At 34.8% G+C, this 27,566-nt stretch overlaps 1 protein-coding gene across 1 annotated transcript; it reads right to left on the reverse strand.

The window, feature by feature from the left end:
• Positions 1–1,281: 1,281 nt before the first annotated feature.
• On the reverse strand, positions 1,282–17,484 carry LOC149415039 (astacin-like). Its single transcript, XM_089643168.1, has 7 exons — positions 17,470–17,484; positions 16,190–16,330; positions 11,980–12,171; positions 10,572–10,678; positions 9,589–9,793; positions 5,266–5,402; positions 1,282–1,431 (listed from the first exon to the last, which is right to left on the reverse strand). The coding sequence occupies exons 2-7, from the start codon at positions 16,320–16,322 to the stop codon at positions 1,351–1,353; spliced, it is 855 nt and encodes a 284-aa protein (XP_089499294.1). The 5' UTR covers positions 16,323–16,330; positions 17,470–17,484; the 3' UTR covers positions 1,282–1,350.
• Positions 17,485–27,566: the final 10,082 nt, after the last annotated feature.

Here is a 27,566-nt window from a genome sequence, read left to right on the forward strand (position 1 = left end):
CTTCGAGGAACTAGTGTGATCGATTGGTCGCGAAGCACACCAAACGCGCGCTCAGCACGGTATCACTTGAAAACTGGGACCCAATTTTCATTTCAGTAGACAACTGTTCGCATGCGATAATGATCTACGTTGTCTATGGTTTTTCTATCATCGAGTAATTATCTTCTAATTTTCGATAGAAAGCGTATTTTGGAATTTCTAATAGATAATTATCTATTACAAAGCAGTAGATAATAATTGGACTATTGGTTTTAGTAGTAGTTCAACTGTCAAAAAGTGTTACTTGTACGGTTTGCGTGTATCGTATTTTTGTTAATTATTATAAAAATGGTGAGTTTTGAAAATTTGACGCACATACAAGCGACCGAAGACATGGAACAGGCCGAATATTTAACTGAAAGGCCACCAAGAATTTTTTTTTCAAGAAATGATGCATTTAGTCTGAGTAATGAACTGTTCATAAAAAATTTTCGACTATCTAAACAATTGGTGCTCAAACTAATTGATCTATTGTCGCCTTTGATGAAAGAACCGTATAAAATCAAGTCTGTAGATGTTAAAACGAAGGTAAGAACGATTAGTGATCCCCGTTATATGCAAACAAATCATTTTTTGTACTCAAATCAGTGATATGATAATAAAACTTTTTTTTTTCAGATTTTAATTGCGTTGAATTTTTTTGGCACAGGATCTTACCAACATTCTGTTGGGTCAAATTACTACTTCTTCAACGAACAACAAAGTGAATTGAAAATTGACAGTCGTAAACAGATGTATATAGAAAAATGTATCAAATCTATGGAGTTAAATACACGGGTTACCATATAAAAAAAATAAATTGGTACATTTTTATGTTGGTATTAATATCGGTTGTTTTACATTATCTACGACGGTCGAAAATACGCATTTATCGAAACAGTAGATAATTTATCGTGCGCGATGCTCGCATGCGAGCAATTGTCTACTGAAATGAAAATTGGGTCCATGATCGTTTCTACAACTCTTCCTTGAGCTTACTTAAACAGCGTGGCTGTGGATTGTCGAACCATTTTCTCGGCCTCTGTGTTTCCTCCCTCCTACAACAGATATCCTCCAGATGGCATTCCCAAAGATGTGACGAGTTGATGTTAAGAAAAACAAAATAGTTAAGGTTTTATTGTAGTTCATGGTTAGGTTAGGTAAGTTTTGAATAATACAACTTTTTGTGTTCGTTCGTTTTATTGTCAGAATGACGATGTTCAGATGTTTTGTTTAGAGAATAATGACTAAAGAGGAATATAATATTTACAATTTAGTATCAGGTGCGTTGAAAAATGATAGTCTTGGTTGAAAAGGATTAATTGAAATTAATTAGCACTTGTACTGAGACTTCAACTTGGAGATGTCGCCAGCGCTCATGCCGACACGCTGTCCAATGGTTGCTGTAGTAGACTGGAAAAAAATTAAAACAGATTAACGATCTTACTAATAAACGCGTTTTAAAATTCATACAATGATAAATAACCGTTGACAAACATTTTTCCAATAAGAGTTGTTATTTTGATATTCAATCGTAAAAGATCAATGGTTTCGTTGCTTGTGTGGCACGTAGCGCCGTTTTGTTGAAAGTAAACGTTGTCTAGATCAAAGCTGCCCAACCCCAGGCCCGCGGGCCACAATGTGGCCCGCGAACGAATTATAAGTGGCCCGCGTGAACCATTTTCAAAAAACCCGCCAATCCGCCAATTTGAAGAAGTGTCGCGGGCCCGCGGTAAAACAAACATGGCAGCTTGCGCGCGGTCACCAGTGTTGCCAACGAAGGCGATTTATCGCTATTTACGCTACCCAGAACGAGAATCAGCGACGAAAAAATCCAACCTGTTGAACTTACTTTTTAAACAAAAATACACCGGTTTTTGATATAATATCTTTCGCGTCCGAAATGGAATCTTGTGTTGTGGGGAATCACATATGATGTTTTTGGGTGCGCGGAATATTTTTTCTCAGCGAAGTTCCGTAACAACCCCCCCCCCCCATGGATTTCAAATATTTTGTGGGGAGCACTCATTTTTGAATTTTTTTTGTGGGGAATTATGTTTTATAGAAATTCTCTAACAACCCCCCCCCCATGGAAATAGGAACCGTCAGGTATTCAGTGGCCCGCCAGTGATTCAAAATCGTCAATTTGGCCCAACTGTTAAAAAGGTTGGGCAGCCTTGGTCTAGATCAATACCATCCAATTCCGGCCATAAAAAATCATTAATTTCATCTCTCGATAGCGCAATCCATTCACCGTAACTGTTGCTCCAGCCTCATTTTCGAAAAAGTAAGGTCCAATGACTCCGCCGGACCATAAACCGCACCAAAAAGTTACAAGTTGAGGATAGAGAGGCTTTTCAACAATAATTCTTGGGTTTTTCGAGCCCCAGATGCGATAATTTTGCTTGTTGACGAAGCCACCGAGGTGGAAATGGGCCTCATCACTCAATATGATTTGCATTTGATTCACTCAAGTGAATTTTAATAATTTCAATGCGTTGTTGAAGCGTGTATCGTTCCATTTTTATTAATAACGTAGTTTCTACTTGTCAAATGTCAAAAAATAACAGCTGCGAAAGTAACATCTACTGAAATAGCGGATTATTCAAAATAACATCTCTTATTGGAAAACCCTGTACATACATCCACAAATATAAAAATGTACCTTTCGTTGTTGGTACCCTATATACTCTAAAACTACTGGACGGATTTTGCTGAAAATTTCAAAGTTTTATCTTAATAGTGCCATGAGAGTTTAGAGTGTAGATTTAATGACAGAAGAAGTCGGGGACGCCCGAGAAAGACTTTAGCATTATCTCTACACTGGAATGAGACACAGAATCGAATTAATGTTGACATAATGTAGTTTTTTTAAAGAAACAACGCGGATTTCTTGATACTACGTGAAGAGAATGGACGCCCGACAAAGACATGAATCACATAATTATTTGTATTGAAATAAGGCGTATGTAATGAACGAAAAAAAATGTGTGAGTTGGATGTATGAATATATGACTTGGAAGAATTCCAGGACGCCAGAGAAAGATATGGCACGATCAAGTGAAACAATTACTTATTATACTACAATAATAGTATTTCCGCATTTAAAATGCACCTCGTCCAACCTCAAAACTTAACCCCAAGCCATTCGTAAGAGGAAGCTACAAGCCAAAAATGTGTATATTCTTGGTATACCTTATATCGTAGGTAATGGGCATTAAAATCGCTTGACAAACGGAGTCTAGAAACGTTAGATTTCAAGCAAAAAACTGTTTTTTATTTATTTTGTAAATAATTTTATAAGAAAGTAAAAAAGTTAATCAAGTGAAACTGTCACAGATAATCTTAGCTATAACACTGTATTTTTAAAAAGTTGTTTCCCTTACGCGTTCTTACATTTATATTGAAATAATATAATTATTTAGTAGTTTGCATTTATATTTTTTATTGAGTATTTTATTTTTTTATTTGTATTCTACTCAAGCGAAGCGATAGAAAAACCTTCAATTTATCTAAAACATATTTTTTGGTATTCATAATGTACACCAATTCGTTATAAAGATTAATCAAAATAGTGATTTGGCATTAAGCTTCGCAAGTCCCAACGCCGGATACACGTTTAAAAAAATGTATTTTTTGTTATTGGTGCCCTTTTTTACTCATTTAAAGTACGCTCTAGCGTGTTTAAATCGCACTTTATGGAACGCGCGTTTTTTAAAGTTACCATGGCAACATCAACAAATCAACAAAATGTGAAGTCTAAATGTCAATTGTGTTTTTCATTTCCATGACAACAAGATATTGTGATGTCACATCACGAATTCATTAATAGTTCTTATTTCCAAATTTTTAATAATAATATCAATATTTATGTTTTCAAAGTGTACCAATAAAAAAAAATAGCGTAAAGTATTCGTGGATAACTGGTCTTTAAAACACTTGCTTTATTTCGAGCACTCGGCTACGTCGTCGTGCTCGAAAAATCGCGCATGTTTTAAAGACCTGTTTATCCACTTATACTTTAATATACCATTTTTCACTAGAAAAATAAGAACGCATATCAGAAACAATTTTAAAAAAAAATTTAATCACTATACATATTAATGACAGTTTACTTTGATTGGTTTTTATTTTTTTCTTTTGAAATTATTCACAAAATAAATAAAACAAATATTACTTTCTCACTTAAACCGCCTAATTCTAAATTCTGTGTGCTGAGCGATTTTTATGCCTATCACCTACATTTTTGGTGATATAAGACACACTAAGAATAACCCTTCTTTGGCTTGTGTATTCCTCGTATAGAGTTAAATATAGAGTATCGTTTTAAAGATACACATTGCTTACACAGCGGAAGAGACATGTTCATCTGTGTTTTAGCGTTGATAACTCTCAAAGTCATTAGTTATACTCGAAATGTTTTTGGGATCAATTTTAAGAAATTTTTGTTTTGAACTTGAAATAAGTGGGGAGGGGAAGGATATGGGAAAGAGGAAGGTGGGGAAGTAATCGGCTATTCAGATCTGGTCACCAAACACGGCCATAGCCATTTCAAGCTACGTTTCAATTCTGAATAGTGGTTTCCAAATGCAATAAAATGGATTTTTATAAACACGTGTTCCGACATCGTGACAATTCATTGGAATTTTACTAGTAGTTTATCAGGAAACCTATTAATTCATTTGTTAAGTGCTTAATTTGTTTTTAACCGGATAACGAATAATTGGAAGAGATTCTTAATAAATTTGTACGTTTTTTCCGTGCATATAAAACACACGGTGACCGGATAAATCATCACAATGATAATTCATCACATCTTTAAAAAAGTTATATAAAGTCATGGAAAGTGATGAAACAAACACTTTATTAACTGGGTTAAGTAGGTTATGTTAGGTTAGGTTAGGTTAAAATTTTTTCATCGTTTCTATGACTTTATATCACTTTTTAAAAATGTGTTGAATTATCACTGTGTTGAGTTATCATGGAACCAAAAGGTTACCGGATAACTCATCACAATGATAATTCATCACATCTTTAAAAAGTTATATAAAGTCATGGAAAGTGATGAAACAAACACTTTATTAACTGGGTTAAGTAGGTTATGTTAGGTTAGTTGAGTTATCATGGAACCAAAACAAACCCACGTTTGCGTTGTGCGGTTTGATCGTAGCTCCACATGTTTTCATGTTTATCTTTGTTTCTATTATCTATGCTTGTATAACATCTGTTAGTTACAAGTTAAGTTACCTGGAGAGGGACGATGGTCTTGCTGCCATCGATGCTGAATCCATATTCAGAGTAATGCATCACACTTCCATAATCGTACAGAACGTTGAAGTTGGTCACCTGGGTTGTGGTGTACTTGTTGAAGTTGTTCTCGGTTCCTGAATAACATAAAAAAAACATTATTATCTATTTCTTTATGTTCCCCATTAACCTCATTGAATTTCATATACCTACGAGAGCTACTCGTTCCAAAATCATGTTTAAATGTAATGATAACAGAACTAAGCATTTCAAACATTCGCTTGTACCTAGATTACATGAAGTAAAATATACGCATATGTTGCGGATCTATTTAACTGCTCGGAATGTAGGTACAAGAAGGTTATAATACAATATTATCATCTTAGTCCACTTATAAGTTTTTCATGTACTTGTATTTCTTACTTTTTATATTCGAGTCTTTGTTTTTAATATACTTTCAATAAATAAATTATTTTACACCAATTAGGGTGTATCGGCACGTACCCGACAAACTTTAACCAGCTTTTCCTTGGCACATTTGGAGTAAAAAATGTTATGGGCACTTCGCTGTCCGGTAACATTTTTTTTCAATTAAAAACAAAAAATTATAAAAAAATCCACACTCCATCACTGTCATTGGCATTGTTTCTCGTGTTCAACAGCTGTTATTAGCAAGTGTGTCAAAAAGCGTCTTCGCTCTTTCATACACACTAAATAATAATAGTTAAAAATGAGACGAATGGTGCCATGTCATTTCGTTGTGATTGTAAAAGCGCGCCAATGTAGGTACGTACGTATATTATTCAACGAAACTTGAATAAAATATTGCCAGATGGGTTTTCAAACTGTGACAAAGGATAAAACAGTTGTGACATGTGATGAAAATATGAATGATAATTTTTTTATTAAAAAAAAAATGTTTCCGGACAGCAAAGTGCCCATAACATTTTTTACTCCAAATGTGCTAAGGAATAGCTGATTAAAGTTTGTCGGGTACGTGCCGATACACCCTGTAGAATATGGATAAGATAACAAATTTGAGGTAAATGTAAGTATAAAAATGTAATTGAAATATTCGTATTAGTCCGTAAATATGTCGATGGTTAATGCTGAATCGAGTCGCTCTTTTGATTGGCGAGTTCTGATAGGTAAGAGTTCTTTCCTTTGGAGAAAAAAAAATTCATGGGATCTGCCACGAGTATACTTGTTATGGTACCTCTTTCAAAATAGGTGGATTAAGGTTCCAGAGATTAAGTTTAAAAAACTGTTTATTGGTGGGCTCCCAGCTTCTTTATCAAAATTGCAAATTCGTAACTCGACTAGTCAACTAACGGCCGCTGTTCCCAATCCTACTGATCAACAGCCAAGCCGAAATTTTGGCTCAACACTGCTCAAGGGCACAACTACGCTATTTCCAACGGAAAGGTGACAACTGAGCAATCTACAAATTTAAGAAAGGCAAACTACTGGATTAAGCCTACCTCAGTAAATGACTAGTTATAAAAAGTGTCGACAGAATGAAAAATATTCGCGACGCCAAGACACGATGGCATTAAAGTCAAGCAAACACTTTATTTTTAACCTATTAATATGTTTATTTAAAAAAATATATATGCATTAATAATAAACACAATAATTAATTCGTAAATATTAATTTAACATTGAAAGTTTTGACTTTGATGTCATTTTATTGTCTATGAAAGTGGGCGGGGCCACTTAGGATAATCAATGGTAAAGCTGTTTGGAAACAGACGAATCGAATGTTATTGAACAAATTACTTGGCTGATCGGAGCCTGAGATTGATCCTTCGAAAAGTTGGGAACAACGGCCGTAAGAGTACCAACTCGATCCACTAGGAATAAGAACGTATTTCAATGTAACCGTTCACAAACAAACTATAAAGCAAACTCGACAATTACTCTCGTACATAGTTTAGCAAACGAATCTGAATGTATTATTATCTTAATGACTGTACAGTTGAGGATTGTTTTAAACGGAAGTGGCGCCATCTGTTATTTTCAAAAAGTTGAAGTTTTCAAACAGCGTTGGGTTTTTATCTGCTACTTTACAAATGATTTCGACAGTGTTAACATGAAAAATTCGATTTTTAAAACATGACTAAATAACTGGTCAGTGGCTGAGTTGGCATAACTTTTGGGTCGATTTTAAGGCGATGCCATACGTAGTAATGCAAAATCACGTGTTTTTGGTTTGAAAATTTGGTCGCCTAGAAATGTTTCAGATGATTTAACTAAATACTGCGAGTAGAATACATCTTGGCCTTTGAAATAATCGAGTATTTTTCAGATAAGTCTATTTATAAGCCCAGAAAAAAATAATGTATAAGGCCTATGAAAACTGCTATAAAGTTCAAAATCTCCTACTAATGAACCCATTTTCGGTTATGATTTTATTGTATAATGTGGAAAATTAGGTTATTTATAAAATGATCGAAAAAAAAATAAATATTTATGCCTGAACATCCACAAAATAAAATAAAAGGCACTTTTTGGCCATGTTTTTTTCTTGCATAAATCAAAACAGGCGGATGGTGTTAAGCGGGAATTTAAACCTTATCGCCATCTGCGTAAGGGCTGTTATTGATAGCGGCTCAATTTAAAATATTACACGACGTAGTGCATCGCCTTAAACCGATATTCACGTGGAAGATGTTTCTGACGTCATAATAATCAAATTTTATGTTACATTCTCTATTATTGAATTGAGTTATTAAAAACCTGACAATATTTCAAAAACTCCTATCACAGTCATAATAGCGTCAGATATTGGCTGTGCAATGATGCAATAATTAGCTAGAAGATGAATTGAACCAATAACGCCCGACTTGGAACCAGACGCATTTGTTAATTCAGCTACTAGCTTATCTTACTCATTGAGAACGTTACTGATCAAAACATACCTACCCCAGATTAAAAAAAAATAAAAACAAATATTTGTTTTATATTTACACTGTGCCATCTTGTCAAACGTAATAAATTGCAATTACTACTGTGGAATATGATTTGGTAAATATTGAACGAAATAATCATTTTCTCATTCCAAACTTTTAACACTTGCACACCATGCCACCCCTTCTTCGCTCCGAACTTTTAATGTCGCGTGTACACTTGCGAGCTGAACCACGAGCCACGAACCAAAGAAACGCACGAACCAACCGCAAACCGCCATTAGTGCACAAAGAAATCTTGCTGTTATAAATTAAAATATTGCTAATTTATTAAAAATCTGGTAACATTATTTGTATTCCTGTTAAAAACAGGACTGTAGGTTTTTGATGAATGAATCGACAGATTTCATAACAAACTATCAGTAAAACACAAACGTGTTATGAGGATGAGAACACGTATTCATAAAAATTCTAACATTATCGCATTTCGTCATTATATTTATCAAGATAAACGCAGCTGCGTGAACAATTTATTCCGAATGACTAATATTTTATCAGAAAATGGCCTACCATTACGTTTCTAACCGGATTTTAATAAATCAGTCATACTATTGTTCTCAGTGTGGTTGATTCGTTCCTTTCCCGTGTTTCGTGGTTCAACTCGTGGTTCGGTTCGCGGTTTGACTCGCAAGTTTATACGTAGCATAACATCTGATCCGATCAAATGGTACCTATGTATTAATATATATTTAAGTGCTCGCTTTCGATTCAGAGAGAATTCGGAACCAATTTAGCAACTGCGTCTTCCTGCTGTAAAATTATTGAACTGAAATAATTTCCTCTTGTGACAAAATATATCAAAGAAGGATATTATTGAATATACGAGTAAATGACATACTTCGCAACATGGAATAACAACTAATATTTCAAACTGACACGTGTAGTGTTTTATTGCTTTACTTATATTTCATGTTTTTCATATTTCTTTTATTATCATAGCTGCAAGGCAATTATTCAAACAGGTAACTGGATAAATCACAACACTTTTGAAAGGTGTTTTATGATACAATCTGAGAGGTGGGAATGGATACTGCCACCCCGGAACCATTTATTGTGTGACCAACACCGCTGCCATAACTCACCCCAAGTTTAAAATTACGTTTTGTAAAGCAGGGGTGCCCGGGTACATGGGAGAAGGTTTTTCTCTCGACCCCGCCTTACGCCGCCATGGGAGGGATCTATCAAACGTCTGTCACTCCTGGACATACTGACCTCAGATTGCTACCGTACATCCTCTCCTTACCTCCATAAAGAATCTTCAGAGGTGACATAGACCCTGAGAGTATTTTTTTAAAGTCTATCTGTGTAGAGTTAATGTAAAAGAATAATAATGTGACAAAGAATTTGAACTGACCAGCCTGGATCTTGTCCCATACAATCCTGACGAAATCGTCTCTGTTGTGGGTGCTCTGCATGTGGTAGAATCCTAGGGCGTGCAGGAATTCGTGGATGATGGTTCCGTGGCGGAAGCACCCATTTCCAGGGGTGTTGGTCTGAAGGTTGAGGATCTGAGCTCCTCCGGTCATGCCGACGTTGGAGTAGCAGCCAGAGTTGCTGACCTGGAACGTGGACACAAACAAACGATTAGTTATGACAAAGTGGAAAGCAGAAGAAGCAGAGATCAGAAGAGAAGCTCGAGATCCATGGATAGGCAGGTACAGATACATTCATAACATGGTCAAACATTGTTTTATAATTTATGCTTCGTGGAACTCATTTACATAGCAACCAATTCTGCTTTTATCATTTCTCTGCCAGTTCCATGCTTCATTGCCAGACATCAGGGTTGGTATCTGTTGGGAAGTGAGTTAGCTAAGAGCTTCACAGATGCACTCATAGAGGGCAGTGCAAAGAACTTGTTTGGAAGTCCACAAGATGGCAGCTAGTAGTCAGTAGTCGATAGGGCCAGTTAGACTACTTCCAGACAAACTTGGTTTTGGCAGATCTCATTTAACCAGCTCCTAGTTAGGTCGACTATCGAGTCACTATTGGAATAAGCGAAGTATTGAATAAATCCATGATTTAAAACAAAGAATTTATTCTTTAAAATCTCCTTCCACAACGAGTTGGAGAATTGTTTGTGGGAACACAACAGTATCATAATTCCATTGCGCATTGCTAAACTCGCTACACTGGACATTAATTTGACAGAGACTACACAATAAGATCAGGTAAATCTCATTATCAAACTGCAGAACCTGTACCTGGGATGTCCTGTAGAGATATATGCATTATTTCACCATATGGAGCAGACTAAGACTATCCAAGAACACGAAAAACGTGAATAATATGAATACTGTTGCTGCGTTAATGGAAAAGTACAAAAAAACAACTCACGACAACATTGACGTAATTGGCTTGGGTGGTCCTCTTTTGGAATGTGACGCAAGACGCGCTGGAGATTGCGGTGAGGGCGGCTTCTACTGCGGTCACTTGGGCAGCGGCTAAGAAAAACACAATTTTCAAATTATGTACACAAATGGAAATACGCGGAGTGCAACAACTCTACAAATTCATACATTAGACCAGAGGTTCCCAAAGTGGTTTATATAGACCCCCAGGGGTCGATATCGGCTTGCTGGGGGTCTATGTCAGCGAGAAAAATAATTGGGGGTCCACGAGATTCAAATGGGGGTACATTTACCTCAAGTCAACATTTAGGAGTTCCGTAAATGACACAATAGACCTAACACAAAGATTGAGAAATTACTCATTTGATATTTGAATTTTTATATTTCGTAAAGTTGTTAATTGAGGTATATAAATAGAGTCTACGTTCCTTTTCTCGTCAGAATTAATATATTCAAGCAAAACATTGCACATTGGAAGCCGCGAATTTTCCTAGTTCCCCAACTTGTTTTTGAAAAACGTCCAGGGTAATAATGACGTTCAACATTTAAATGTACTTTACACAGACTTCAAAAATAAGTTTAAGGACATTTTGACTATCGAAATGGAACATTGAAGAATCGGAAAACATGTGACAAGAAGAAATGACCGGAATAAGCACTGACAAAGAACTTAAGGGGCAGTTCTGTAGGGCCAGCTACAGAAAAAAAATTCACATTGCTTATCCTGCTTCATTTTCATTTGGTGTAATACCTCACAAGGGCGCCCCTGTCTGCACAATGTAAAGACACAGCAACTATACCGCCACCCGGTTGTTGGGCAGGCAAGAGAAGGGAATATTTTTACTAAAAAAATAAATGATTATCTCATGGGACGTTAATAGTTTTAGGAAAATTCAATATTCGGCAGGCAGGGGGTCTACGGGGAAAAAAAGTTTGGGAACCTCTGCATAAGACAAACGCTAAATAAATTATTTACTAAACACTAAATTAGACTGCTCGGAACTCATGCAACTTATAAACTTACAAATACCCACAAGATCAACACTACACAATACACTTTTCCACCGAGGTGTACATAAGCGCAATTACATTGCTAATTCTCCGATACAGAGGTTTCTCATTGGGAAATCAATACTTAGGTGATATTGATATGTTTAAAGGTTTACTTGGTGAATTTCGCATTGAATTATTCCAACTTTTGGTTGTCTTATGGTACACCTATTAGACCACGGTTTTTAAAATTTTTATTTCATGTATGTATTTTTGGTTTACTGTAATTTTATTGTTCTCGTGTCAAAATTATACTACATATACTTATGTGAAAGACTAATCAATTATTGGATCAATGGAGAACCAGAAGAACAAGATGAGAAGACAGCGTTTAGGTAACTTACTTAATCCGGTGGTGGTGTAGTAGAGAATCTTGTTGGTCCACAGCCTATTGGCGTTCAGGATGGCGTTCCTCTTGCCGGCATAGTCATCTATGAAGCTGTCAATCTGCTCGGGAGTCAGGACGATATCTCCCTCAAACTTCCCGCTCCTCTCCCACTCGTTCTGGAGCTCGGCCAGCTCGGGGGTCAGAGGTTCTGGAACACATTCATTATTATAATCAGTCAGTTAAACCAAATACTAATATATTCATCAAACCTTAACGATAAAGTTCTGTGAAAGATTTATTCATTTTCTGATATTATTTCTATTCTCTGAAGGAAGTGGCCCATATACGACATAATTTATTTATTTATTAATTTTCGGGAAATCGACAGTTTACATTTATTTCAATTTGTACATTAGTATTATATATGGCCAAAATAAAACAATTATCGATTTCCTCCTTTTGACTACCTTTACTGAGACAGCATAATAAGGAATAAGTAAATTAAATTTGTAAGAAAGGAATATGAAATCAAAAATTTATACAAAACAAAAATTTATATAAAACGAAAAATTTAGAAAACAATACATTTATAGCCATGGAGAGAGGTTGTAGATATAAATCAAATCTTAATAGAAATATAAACAATAGAGACATAAACATTATTCACAAACCATCAGAGAAATATTCTTTTATTGACCTCTTGTATTTTGTAAGTTCGCAACTGAAAATATCCACCTTGGATAATATGCTATTGTAATTTTAAATATATAACAGAACATGAGTAGTACTTTTACAGAACTTCAAAATTAACGTCGAAATTCGATGAATTTTTAAATTATGAGAAACAACTCGTCCTTATTTATAAAACAACTTGTGACATTTCCCATATGCTACACTAGCGCCTCCTAGCGGGACGAGTTTTGCGGGTTGATTTTCTTTCATATATTTTAATGGATTTAATTTGAAATAAAATGATGTTTAAAAATAAATCTATATTCGATTTTATTGCCTTTTTTCTCATACTACGTAAAACAATATTAATGTGGCTTTTTGGCCATTGTCGGAAGGAATGCAACACGCTACACTAGCGCCTCTAGCGGCCAGAGTTGCCATCCAACAAAGTAAACACTGCCAATATATTTCTGGAGTTGGACGTATTATTATTATTCTAGGGTATTTGTTTCAACCAAAATTTTATCTTTCTGAGGAAAATATTCGATTGAATGTAATACATTTCTACATTATGCACCACGTTATTATTATTTTTTTGTAATGTTATATAGGAATAAAAAAATTACAGTGTATCTTTAAATGCAACTAAAGCATTTGTCGCGAGATGTTTGCTCTATTTCAAACGAGTCGTGTTTTATTTAATATTTTAACCATTTTCGCTCTAACGTTCGTGTTTACATAACTCCCTTTTAAACCATCTTTGAACGCTTACTACGGGGCCTTAATCTTCCTCATTACGCTTCCTCTTTACGGATCTAAACTCTTCTCTAACAATCATACATGGTTTTACCACACATACACCTCTGGGGTCTCAATTCTACAGCATTCAGTATTTTTTTTAATTAAATTTTTTTATTAGTTGCAATTGCAAAGTTTGTACATGATGTAGGTATCAAGTTTTTTTTTCACATTCCTCCTCACCATGGTTTGTAGTTTTTTAAACCTTTGTATTTAGTTTCAAATCTATTTTAATCCTTTCTCTGCTGCTATGAATGGTGAATTTAATTATTAATTTTATTTAAATAGGCAAATATCAAAATTATAAAGAAAATTGGAGTCGAGTTCAGACTTAGAAGAAATGAGATGTTGAATGGAGGGGAGGCAATTTTAGATAAGGCTTGATAGAAGAGAGGATATTTGTTTAGAGAGGGACAGCCAAAAAATATGTGATCTAAAGTTCCCACTTCTAGACCACAGAATCTACAATCTGGGGAGTCAACGACGTGAATTTTATAAAGGTGGGAAGGAACGGAACAATGTCCGATCCTCATTCGAAGAAGTGAGAAATTTCTTTTTTGGAAACATGGGGGAAATATAGATCTTTGTATAGTTATATTATATATTTGTACAGCGCCCTTGAGGTGATTTTGTACAAAAACGGCGGTATACAGACAATCTAAAAAAATGCAACGAATTAACTAATTACAAATAATATACTAGATATTAGGAAACTATTCATTAAAAAGATCATCCAAATAAACTGCATAAAATCCTCACAATGCCACGTAACTCACCCACATAACACAAGGGCAAAATCACAGAATCAACTTTAAGTGCCAAAAATTAATTCAACCTTTGCCAAAAAGCGCGAATCCTTCCAAGCACCTTACATCTTCAACACCTTCCTAAAAGAAACCACTTACTGCAACACTCATAAACACCCAAACAGTTTACTTAAACATTTCAACACATGGTTACTACATAAAAAAAGGGCATGCATCAGCACATTTCTAGCAATCCCTTCTTAGTCTAATTCTCATTTCTTATTTACAAACGTGTGTTATTTACATTTATAGTGATTTACTCTTTCTTATTAAAACTGCTTATGTTTTACGTATGCCTAGTTTATCAATACCTAATACTGTTGTTTAAACTATTTTTGATATGTTATTATTATGAGATTTAGACGCTACCATTTTGTAAATTTAAAGTTCCTACGAAATTCCTGTTTTTATGTAACTATATATGTATATAAATAAATATGGAATCCTCCATGTATATATATTGATATATATTTGTATAAATGTTTGTGTAAATATGTGTAAGCAAATATATGTAGGTACCCGCCTCAGAACAGAAATCTTCTGAGGCGGGTTACTTTCATGTTTGTAATATTGATCATGTTATTGCAATAAACGCCCGGGTTGCCGGCAATTAAATTTAAAAAAATGTAATTGAGAGTATATATCATACTGGAATCTGTCGCAAATATAAGTAAAATTATATAGGCGAAGCTTAATGCCAAATCACTATTTTGATTAATTTTTATAACGAATTGGTGTACATTATGAATACTAAAAAATATGCTTTAGATAAATTGAAGGTTTTACTATCGCTTCGCTTGAGTAGAATACAAATAAAAAATAAATTACTCAATAAAAAATATAAATGCTAACTACAAAAAAAAAAATATTTTTTCAATAGAAATGTATGAACGCATAAAGGAAACAACTTTTTAAAATACAGTATTATAGCCAAGATTATCTGTGACAGTTTCACTTGATTAACTTTTTTGTTTTCTTATAAAATTATTTACAAAATAAATAAAAACCAGTTTTTTTGCTTGAAATCGAACGTTTCTAGACTCCGTTTGTCAAGCGATTTTAATGCATATTACCTACGATATAAGGTATACCAAAAATACACATTTTTGGCTTGTAGCTTTCTCTTAAAAACCCGGAAATCGAACAGGCGATCCGTCGATCTCGAGCCTTGGATATCAATCCCGAAGATTGTAACAGTTTTATTGACGAAGGTCGACAAAACATGGTTATCAATAATGTTTGTTATAAAAGATTAAAAAAACATTGGAAAAACCAATGATTGTTTTCAATGTGTAATCAATATTATCGATACGTCAAAATTAAAATGATCAATTTTATCTAAAGATTAATATGAAGGAATAGATCATTTATCTTTTTTTACTTTAACTCTACACAGCAGACCCCGAGAAATATAAGTAATAAATAATAAATAGAGGTCGGCATATCGTTCCACAGCCGAGCTGTTGAACTCTGTGAATTTTTTTATTGATTATTTTAATATGAAACAATAAAAAAGTGAAGTTGCCATAATTTTTATAATACATCTGTCTAGTAAATTTGAATTTTTATTTATTATCATTGATTTTAGTTTTGTGTTTAGACAAAAAAAAAACGGAAGATGAGCCATTTTAAAACTTTTTTTGTTTGATTTCAAAAATCGAATGCTTAACAATTTATATGTTTAATCATAATAATAAAATTTTAAAGCGTATTTTAATACCTTTACAAAATAACTTTTATTTTTTTGATAAGTTCAGAAATATTCCATTTATTCGGATTTTATTGAGAACCGGAAACACACAAAAATTCCTGAAGCTTGTATGGTTAGCAAATTTATGGAACAGCGTTTTCATAATCTCTATTTCAAATAAGGACAAGTCAATTAACCATTCTTTCAATGGCGTTCTAATATTTACAGGAGTAATAATTATTAAAAAAAAGCAGACATACCCTGGTACTTTCCATCCACAGACCTTTGCAGGAAAGCACTGAAGGACTCCACCTCCGTGTTGCTGCGGGTGACTCCTGCGCAGACGAATGCCACTCCGAAGAGCAAAAATACGAGGGTTTGAAGACCAACCATTATGAAATCTGTAAAATTAAAAATATTATATTATCCAACAGTTGTCAATGATGAATACTTGGAGCAAATTTGTGTATTTGGGAAGCATGTTTAAGAGGAGTGTGGCCTTTTTCATACAACAATTAATTTTTGATTTGAGGCCAACCAAACCAAACTGAATATTTTGATAAATCGAAACGTATTGTAAACTTCTAGTACTGATGGAAGCATTTGATGATAAGCTATAAAAATAAATTTATAAAGAACTTGTTTTCAACTTAATAACTTCAAGAAATAACTATTTATGTCTTGGGAGATGGTATAAGATGGTTTATTGATCCATTTTTTCTCAATCAAGTTTGAAGGTTAGGAAATACGAATAAATTATTAAAATAATCCTAATTAACTAAAGGACTCCATGGTTGAGGGGTAAAGCACTCGACTAGCAAGCTGAAGGTAGCGCGTTAAAATCGCTTCGCGTTAAAATTTTATTTAATTATTAAAAGTCGAAGATACTCTCAAATGATGTAAGAACACCATTCAGAATTGAAAAGTTGCTTGAAATGACTGTAGCCGTGTTTGGTGACCATATCTGAATAGCCAGGTATTCCTCTATTCCTATTACCCATCTCCTTCTCTTCCCCACAACCTTCAGCCTGACAACATACCCCAATTGGGGAAGCCATAGTCTCACTGGCTCCAGAAGGTTGGGAACAGTTGAAACTCTTGAAATATGGGATAAACGGAGAAATCTAGGTGGATTCATTGTCTTTATACCGCAGTAAGCAATTTTCTATGTTTCTATATTAATATTTTGAGGAATAGTATTAATTCAATTACCTATATTCAATGAATATATATAACATAGATCGCTCGAGTGATTAGAATGAACTGAGAAGAGAATGTATCGATATAAAAAGTTGGAGACGACCGAAGAACAGATGATATGAACAAATCGAATGATGCCGCTATTGCAGGATAGTGTAGTTCTTGGAGATGAAGTAAAGATAGTAAAAAAAACAACAAAAAAAGTTTTGAAGTTATTCTAATAAAATCAGTAAATTTTAAAGTGATCTATTTTTATTTATAGTCACCAAAATGTTCAAATCAAGAATTTTCAAAGTATTTTTAAGGGATTTAAATATTATTACCAAGTGTGTCAACTTACCTTTTGAGAGCACGATTACACAATATGCAAAATCAAGGAGTCAACTTCAATTTATAGTCAATTCGAACATGATAATTATCTGAAATTTCGCAAATGACTGAAGAAAAACATTATTGCCACAACTTATGCTTATAATGTTTTTACGTGAAAACGTTTTTAAAAAGTCTCTCGCCAGTGCTATGAAACGCTTTTTGTCGCCAAATATCCAAATACACGCTATGGCCCAAGGGTTGTGGCGCCAAGTGGAGATTATATTCTAAAAATAGACGATCGTTCATTGCTTTATATTGCGCTTACGTCATCGAGCGGGAAAGGGTCAGATAAGAACGTCAAAATTCTCTCTGCACGAACAAAGAACCATTCATAATTTGGCAACGGAAAGGTTAACATGAGTTATTCGTGCGTCGTCGTGTAGATTTCGAGGTGCTATAAAAATGAAGCTGAGCAGAAAACATACATTATGCCCAGTGACGAACGAAAGACGTTTTCTCGCAAAAAATTAAAACTAGTCCATAGATATTTCCCACCCATTTTTTTGTATTAACTCCACATTTTCGCTGAGATAAAAACTTGTATCTTTCCATCTTTGGGGGTGCTGTGAGGAGGGTCTTTTTGAGGGAAGTAAGGATTGAACCTGAGTCTTGAAGAGATCCAGGTTGTAGGAAGGAGGAAGCACAGAGGCTAGCGAATCGTACCACAGTCGAGGTGTTGAACTCACGTTTTCATGTGAAGATAATGTCACCCATGTGTAAATATTGGTTGTTACGTTAATTCCTGGGAGCATCTTCTATTGAAATATCGGTAATACAAGGAAAGAATTACCGCCTTAATACTGCGATACTTAGTTAAGATAAGGGCCTCCGGGGTCGACGGGTAAGGCTCTCGATTAATAATTCAGAAGTTGCGGGTTCAAATCCGGGCGAGAGCAAGTTAATTTATTTTAATTAATTTTTGCTGTTTCAAATGATATGCATAATATATAGTATATTTGCGATACGTTCCAGAGTGGGAGATACTCTCATTATCACCCAAAACTTTGCTTGAAACGGATTAGACAGATTTTTCCGCGTCTCATTTCCCTCCCCCTTTCGTTCAGCCTCACAATACCCCAATTGGCGATGACATAGTCTCATTGGCTCCAAACGGTTGGAAGCAACTTTCTCTGTATTATATTGATATTCATATAAAAAAGAAATCTATCAAACATTCCTCCGGCTTTTTCTGAAATTTGGGAACTCCAAATTAGAGGTGGCCGCCGAATTCAATACTCGGACAAACTCGCAATTTGTACATAAAAATGATGTCTTGAATTTGATTGCAAATATCTATTTTTTTTCCAATACCCGAGGTGTGACAACGTAATTAATAATTAAATAGTAGAACTATTGTGACATTATATTGATAAGAAAAAATCAGGATTAATTGATAAGAACGAGTGAACGATTGATTTATCGTACCTGACCGATTTTACACCACTTGGTCGATTACATTAATTTACCTATTTTTTTCTTGGTAAGCCTAGTTCGAGAGAGGTATGTCCCAGTAAATTGAGCGTTATGTTCATACTAATCGAACAAAAATATAACATATTCAAGTATCTAGATTGGAATCGAGTAACGAAACGCACAAGAAAAGATTAGGCACAACGAATATGTGTTAATTAATGAAATTACTACAAATAACATCATTCACAGCGTAATGGAACGGAACGCATTACAATGAGATAGCTGTACAAATATATGTGTACGGGTGAAACAGCTATATTATTGTGGACGCCCCTCGTTCCTCGTGACACCAGTTGCGAGCTTAAGCGGTCCACTGACGGGCGAGCACAATGTCACAGGCGAGCGACGAGTATTTTTATAATTCTCGACGAACAAACTAGTGAGCAGAGTAGTAGAATACGATGTACGTACTGTCACTAGGTTGTCCTAAATACGTTTATGTGTTTCTAGGTTCACCGACTCACTTTATTTTATTCGACGTTAAACGTTTTCGGGTTGTAAAAAGCAATGTGAATAATGATTTTTGAGTACATGCGAATGGAAAGAAATTTGGTCAAATTTGGTTTTTACTCGATAATGATTTATGCACATCTCAAAAGCACATAGGGGTATTTTATCACAAAAAATGACCAAGAGCGACGTGTTTGTGACAGTTTGTCTGACCAACGGACTTGTGTGCGATACTAAACGCAGTAAATCACAAGTTTGTCCACTGGACCCAGTTCTGTGGAACAACGCGCGTTTTTCAGTAACCTTAATCTTCCATTTTAATTCATCTAAAAGGGAATAATTAAAACACGATTGAAATCAACGGTGAATAATTGTGTTCGAGCGCCCTTTGAGGGCAGCACCCGTCTTTCTACGATGATATAATTATAATTACACATACAGCTAATAAGCCCTGTATATAATAAATTTAATAAATTTGTTTTAAATCTAGGCTTGGTTGTAATCGAGCTTAGCGCGGCTTGACGGAAGCGTAGATATCATTAATATTACACGTGTTGTTTGGTTTTAATAGATGAATGTGCCTCATTTTTCTTAATAAAGCCAAATTACTGTCTACGTGAGCAATATATCTGTGTTCTCTACTGTCATGCTTTAGACGGGATTAATTTGCGAGTTAATTTTTTGATCAAATTCTCCATTTTAAATAGTTTTTATTCTATGACGAACTATGACAAACAAACCGCTGAAAACACTGTTATAAAACCTTACTAGACTATTTGTCTATTTTAGATTGATTATCAATGAATAACATCAACTTTCCTCATCGCTCAAAGAATATAATAGTCCATACTGATAAAAAGTCATTTTTGGAATTGGAACTGATAACTGAGACTATCGCATCCCCAATTGGGGATGATGTTGTGCGGCTGAAGGTAGTGGGAAGGGAAAGGAGATGAGGGAGAGGAAGGTCGAGGGAGTACCTGCCTATTCAGATCTGGCCAACAAACATGGCTAAAGCCATTTCAAGCAACGTTTCAATTCTGAATGGTGGTCTTACACCAGAGCGATATTGAGAGTATCTTAAAAATTTGAAATAACACAAATTAATCAAATAAAATTCTGTGCGCCCTTCGTTACTCCAGTTCAATGAACTCAGATTTGATCAGAAGGTAATTGTCATTTTGTTTATTGGAACTGAATTCAGACTGAATCACATGATTTTCGCTGATCTGGGCTAGTATTTTGATAAAAATAATCGATAATTTCAATTAAAAATAAAACAATTAGAAAAAACATGATATATACTAATATTTTTGTATTTGAGCATCAGTACATGATTGCGTAAAATTCGTTTCTTATAAGATTTGGGTAAGGCAGATAAATTAATTAAGTCCGCTTTAGAATTGCACGAGTCATTGTTTTGTTTGATATCGTTGATTTATTTTTAAACATATAAATAGATAAGACATTTACGCAATGTTTTTAATTATTCAACATCGTAATCCATTGTCATTAGATATTTGATTTTTATCTCGGTAAGTACGTCCTTTGTATTTCTGGTTTTCTGTTTTTATTTTAAAATAATCAGGTGTCGAGTTGATGGATCACTTTAAATAATTAGTTTGTTCAATTAGTAATAAATAATAATAACTGTAAAGTGAAGATTATAATATTATGCTTCAATTGTGATTTGACGTTGAACCAGGGTTAAAAAAAATATCACAGATATGTCTTCTTCTTCTTCCTAGCACTATCCCAACTCATTGCCTAGGTAGGCTGTTGGGGTCGGCTCTTCTCGTTCTCAGGTTATAGCTTCTTCGGTTCTGAGTGTCGCTTTCATCTAGGCCGTTTCTTTGTAGGATTTTGGAGCATTGGGTCATCCAGGAGTTCTTTGGTCTACCTCTGGATGACTGTCTTTGAAGCTCTATAGACATTGCCTGCTTCACTGTGTGGTCTGGTGGTCTCCGTCTTATGTGCCCATACCATCTTAACTGTCGTTCCTCTAGCGCTCTGTTTATGTCAGTGACACCCAGGCTACCACGAATGCGTGAGCTTTTAATTTTATCTTTTAATGATACTCCTGCCGTCCATCTAAGCATTCGCATTTCTGCTGATTCGAGTTGCCTAGAGTAGGAGTTGTACATAGTCCAGCATTCGGAGCCATACATTATCGCGGGTCTAACAATAGTCTGGTATGTCTTTCCTTTAAGTTTTATTGGCATTTTCGTGTCGCACAAAATTCCTGTTACGGATCTAAATTTCATCCATCCCACTCCTATCCTATGGTTGACATCCGCTGCACATCCTCCGTCTCTGTGGATGAGTGAGCCCAGATACTTAAATGAGTCACAGTTGGCTAATGTTACTCCATCCAATTGCATCGAAGGAGTTACAGCATTTGGGTCTTCAAATGGTAAATACAAATATTCCGTCTTTTTCCTGCTAATTTTTAGTCCATTATCCTCCAGGATCTTTCTCCACCTTTCCAGGCTATTTTGTAGATCACAATGATTTTCTTCTATCAGTACTACATCATCTGCAAAAAGCATAGTCTTGAGAATACTGTTCATTTCTTGACTCATTAGGTAACTCGTTAGGTAATAATAATCACAGATATGTAATATGAAGAATATATTATATCACGGATATATTATATAACGGGTATATTATATCACGGGTATGTTAAATAACGTATATATATAATATCACGGATATTTTTATCCAAACTTCTGAGTGTCTTGTAAACACTCCTTCCTCTCCTTAAAATTCGTCTTTTTGTCTATTGCAAATTAAACAAACTTGTTATTAATATCGCAAAATGCAATATATTAACATTTACACGTAATAAAAATAAAATATCCTTTGTATACACACTAAACGGCACACACATCAATGAAGTAAAATATATGAGGGACCTTGGGGTAACACTGGATGTTAAATTAAACTTTATCCAACACACTGATGCTCCGCGCGTACATATCTCGGCTCTTGGTGCTCGAATCTCGTATTTCGGCTTTAAAATGTAGCGTAAATGGAATACTACAATACATCTTGTTATAAATTAACAAAGACAATAAAATGCTGGGATTTATAATTCGCATAGCAAAACCCTTCCACAACATAAATACTCTATATTCCCTTTACACCTCATATATTCGCCCGCACCTGGAACACTGTACACCGATCTGGACTCCTTTATACCAAACCCATATCGAAAGAATAGAAAGAAACACATCAATTATAAACTAAACTTACACTTCTCAAATTATACCGAATACATTAAATTTCACAATTTTAACTCCCTCTAAACACGACGTCTAATTTTTGATCAAATCTTATTGTTTAAAATCCTAAATAATGGTCTAGACTCACCAGAACTTACCTATTTAATAAATCTTCATATTCCGTCTAGATCAACCCGACAATCTGATTTATTTTATCTACCCTCGTGCAGAACAAACATTCGAAAAAATTCCCCAATTCCTCGTATATGCGCACAATATAATACAAAATTTTACAGCATTGACATTTTTGGTAATAACCTAAAGAAATATCGATATGAAGTAATGCGTACGATCGATTATTAATATGAGAGTGTGGAATGTATCGGGAGCATCTCCTATCCTATTCCTATTTTCCTCTTCCTCTCCCTCTCCTTTAACACCAAATTAATTTTAAGATATTAAAACTTCATTTCCAATGAACTTTAACATAAGAAACTTCTGTGGCTTGACTTCAGTTAACTTGTATATTTATATCTATCATTGTATATTATATAAAATCTGGTTGTTCCTTACAAAATAAATAAATAAAAAGACCCTCCCCACACCATGCTCACAGATGACATAGGCCTCGAGGGAAATTATTTTCCTCTCAGGGCCTCATGTGTGGAGTAAATGTAAAAAAAATAATATATATTTTCCCATAATATCTAGAACAAAATGATGTTTCAATATCAACAATTCAATATCTGAATTAATACTGAGCGGATTTTGACTGATGGATTACACACACACGACAGAGCCAGCGAGCCATTGAAGCGAAGATTTTGCACAAAACGTCGAGCCGAGTCACAGCTTTTTGGGTCGGCTCGGTGGATTTCGAACTCGCCTAATATCAAGATGACAAGCCAATCCAAGCCATCTGAGTTTCCTCCCACGTGGTTTTTGGCTCGACGCGGGGCTGTTTGGCGCATTGGCTCTATCGTGTGTGTCCAGCTTTACATATAAATATTATTTTCCTGTATCCATATATATCCATATCTTACACATTTCCGACTTTATGTCCGGGTTAACTCTTCCCCATAGGAAAAAACTAAAACCCTTCCACACACTTTTCCACAAATGATCATCTAGTCAATCAACATTATGCAAGTGCATTATATAAGCAAAATAAATACAAGAACAACACGTCAACTCACCAGAGATCAAATGGGAAAATAATTCACCGACTCCAGATATTTTCATATCAGAGGGTTCGGCTCGCTAGAACTTCTAACAGGGCCTATAAATCCTACTGATCCCTCAACATAAATATTTAAAAAATCTTTCGTAATCCTAAGAGACTGAATTTTGCATTTTTAGTTATAAATTTTATATTATTATTTTATTCTTCTTTCTTTATGATTATTTGTATTTTCTTTATTGATAATAAAATTGTTATACCACATTCATAGGTCGCACAAATTGACACTAGCAATTATAGTTATTGAAATAATCTCGTTTTATTATTATTAAGGCAATTTACCGTTGCAGTAATTAAAATCGATCCATTTCGTTGCTTTATAAAAAGGAAACGAATTTTTCGTTCACAGTTTCCCTTTGTTGCTAAAATCTGTATATTGCCTAATTGCATGAGACATGGCTTGGATTGTAGGAGAAGCTATTATTTTAATTTTTTTTATTGTACAACAGAACATTCATTCCCGTTACAGTACAATTTTACATCAGATCAGCATTTAGCTAAGTGACTCTTCAATAATTGTTTCAGGTCATTTAGAGAACAGTCACTTACATCTAAATTCTTAGCTAGTTCGTTCAACAGCACCACTCCCCTCGTCATGCTATGCTTTGCCTGGACGTCGGTTTTGCCTTTTGGTACTCTGAATAGGTCATGGTATCGACTTCGGCTGTAGTGGTCTGGTACATACGAGGCGTATCCAGAAAGTAAGTGTACTGAATTTTTGTAGGTTACAAATCTTTTTATTGAAACAAAAAAATTACATGGTTACCGTAGTACATATGTAAGCTATTTTTCGACATAGTCGCCATTCCTCTCAATGCAGGTGGTGAAGCGTGGGATCAGCTTTTTGATGCCTTCCTCGAAGTAGTTTCCCGCCAACACCTTCGTCCACTTTTCCACCTCCTCCTTTACCTCCTCGTCGGTTAAAAACCTTTTTCCACCCATGTACAGCTTCAGGGAGGTAAAGAGATAATTATCTGAAGGTGCTAGGTTAAGGGAATGCGCGGGGTAGTTCAGGATATCCCATTTAAACGAAGCAAGCAGTTCCTTCGTGGCGTTGGCCGTGTGTGGTCTGGCATTGTCGTGCAGCAGGCTGACTCCCTTTGTCAGCATGCCTCTCCTCTTGTTATGAATCGCCTTCCGCAATTTTTTTAGGGTCTCACAGTATCTTGCAGAGTTGATGGTCTCCACTTGAGGCAGATATTCAATCAAAATTATGCCTTGACAGTCCCAAAACACGGATGCCACGATTTTCTTGGCTGAAATTGTGGTTTTGAACTTTTTGGTGGAGGGTGAAGAGGTGAGAACCGTTTTAAACTCGCGATACCACTTGTACACACTCGTACAATTCATAGTTTTATCACCATATGCAGTTTTAACCTCATTATAAACCTCAAACGGAGGTTTTTCCTTCCAAACGAGATAACGGATGACACCGCGTATTTCGCATTTGGCGGGAGATTGGATTGACATTTTTCACGAAACGTGTTGTTGCGTTGACACTTCTCAACGTACTGACCTTGAACAGGTCTCGTTGCGGAGGGGAAGAGTCAGGCTACACGTAAATGTAGCCAACATATCGAAAATAAAATTCATTCGGTCGTGAGAGCCTCAGCATACTTACTTTCTGGATATGCCTCGTATAAATCATCCCAAGAGGAATGGGCTATCGTAGAATTGTTCCAAATTTTGAAAGACAATCATCAACAGACTCACAGAATTAGTTTCCTCGAGTAAGTCGATATGGTGCATGAACCTAGGATAGTTTCCATGCGTCCGCATATAGACATACCTGAGGAATTTCTTCTGGATGTGCTCTATCATATCAATGTATTTCTGGTGGTACGGTGCCCAAACATCGCTCGCATACTCCAGCTTGCTTCTCAGTATGCCATCGAACAATGCTACATAGCATCTTGGTTATTGAACCGCTTGCATGTCCTAATGACGAACCCAAGAAGTTTGTAGCAAGACTGAGTGAGCTGCGATATATGGTCAGAGAATTTCAGTTCGGGATCAAAGACGACACCAAGATCCTTTACGGAATTTAAACGTGATAGTGTTTCGCCCTTTATCTTATAATCGTAAAGTATAGTATATAGAGAACGAGTGTAAGAAATAGTGACACATTTTTTTGTATTGAAATCTAATTTGTTTATCAACGACCATTCAGATCAGCTTGCATTTTTAGACAATCTTGTTGGGAGCTTATTTACATATATTTTATCTGTAAATTGATTTGTACGTTCCGTTTCCGTGTAAAGATGGTGGTCGCAATCCCAATTTCTACCGATTTATAAAATATTTCTCGTTCACATTTTAATTTTTATATATCTTAAAAATATATATGTTATAAAATAAAGATTATAATAAGAAGTACATTTGTGTTGGTATGAAAAAAATCACAGTGTATCTTTAAATGCAACTTGGGCATTTATTTAATTTCTGCTATATTTAAACGATTCGTGTTTTATTGTATATTGTTATATCTGCTTTACTATGCAGATTTCGGTGTTAGGAACACTTTGAAATTGGTAAAAGGTTCTTATTATAATTGTATTTATTTTCGTTACAATAAAAGGTCTGGATTAAACTACACTGTTCATTAACCGAGGGTAGGTAATTCTCTGGCTCCCGAGGAGCTTGCTCTCTGACAATATCATCTCGCAAGTAACTATTACACCCTAGCGACATCTAACGGACTCTGGAGTAAGTTTATGACTAGCGCCATCTATCGATTAAATACTAAACCTAAAAAACTTTTTCTTAATCATTATCGTTTTTTTAATATTAGCTTGCTATTATTAATTCGTATCTTCCTTTAAAACCACCTTCTTCTTCTTTTTAACGCTTACTACGAAACCTTATTGATTCAGTAAATATTCTATTTATTTCAATATCATAGTAGTAATCTGACTGAAGAATTTAATAGTTCTGTGAACAGTGGACTTTGCGTTCAAGAAGCATTTTTCTAATTTAGCATTATTTTATAAATCAAAACCAAAATTTCCCCTGAAATCAAGATTTTTGAGAAGGTACTTAATTACTTACGTGTCTTACGTACTTATTTATAAACCATATACTTTATGTACTTATGTTTTTTATATTTCAAATAAGAAACTATACAATTTTTCACAAAAACGTCAATCTCAATGACAATACTTTTTATAAATTTTCTTGTGGCAGTTAGGTACAATAATATTGAAAAATTGCGAATGAAATGTGCAAATAAACACAACCATTTCACATTTCAATGAAATGTATACATAAACACGACCATTTCACATTTGAATGAAATGTATACATAAACACGACCATTTCACATTTGAATGAAATGTATACATAAACACGACCATTTCACATTTGAATGAAATGCATACACAAACACGACGATTTCACATTGTAATGAAATGTATACATAAACACGACCATTTCACATTTGAATGAAATGCATACACAAACACGACCATTTCACATTGGAATGAAATGTATGCATAAACACGACCATTTCACATTTGAATGAAATGTATACACAAACACGACCATTTCACATTGGAATGAAATGTACAAATAAATACGTCCATTTCACATTTGAAAAATGAATCTTTACTGAATCATTCAAACGGTGAACAACAAACAAATTTACAGGTAGACGAAATGCAAAACGGTCGAGTTAAAGCA

The sequence above is a fragment of the Hesperophylax consimilis genome, chromosome 19 (genome assembly GCF_061612785.1).
Source record: "Hesperophylax consimilis isolate HC1 chromosome 19, BYU_Hcon_1.0, whole genome shotgun sequence".
Taxonomy (NCBI): domain Eukaryota; kingdom Metazoa; phylum Arthropoda; class Insecta; order Trichoptera; family Limnephilidae; genus Hesperophylax; species Hesperophylax consimilis.

Bases quoted from the DNA above. Each gene is read 5' to 3' on its own strand.
- LOC149415039 (XM_089643168.1), bottom strand. From the start codon at position 16,322: ATGGTTGGTCTTCAAACCCTCGTATTTTTGCTCTTCGGAGTGGCATTC. The intron at 12,172-16,189 runs GTATGTCTGCTT...AATGTGTTCCAG, and splicing joins TGTGGATGGAAAGTACCAGG to AACCTCTGACCCCCGAGCTG. The intron at 5,403-9,588 runs GTCAGTTCAAAT...TATGTTATTCAG, and splicing joins ATGGGACAAGATCCAGGCTG to GAACCGAGAACAACTTCAAC.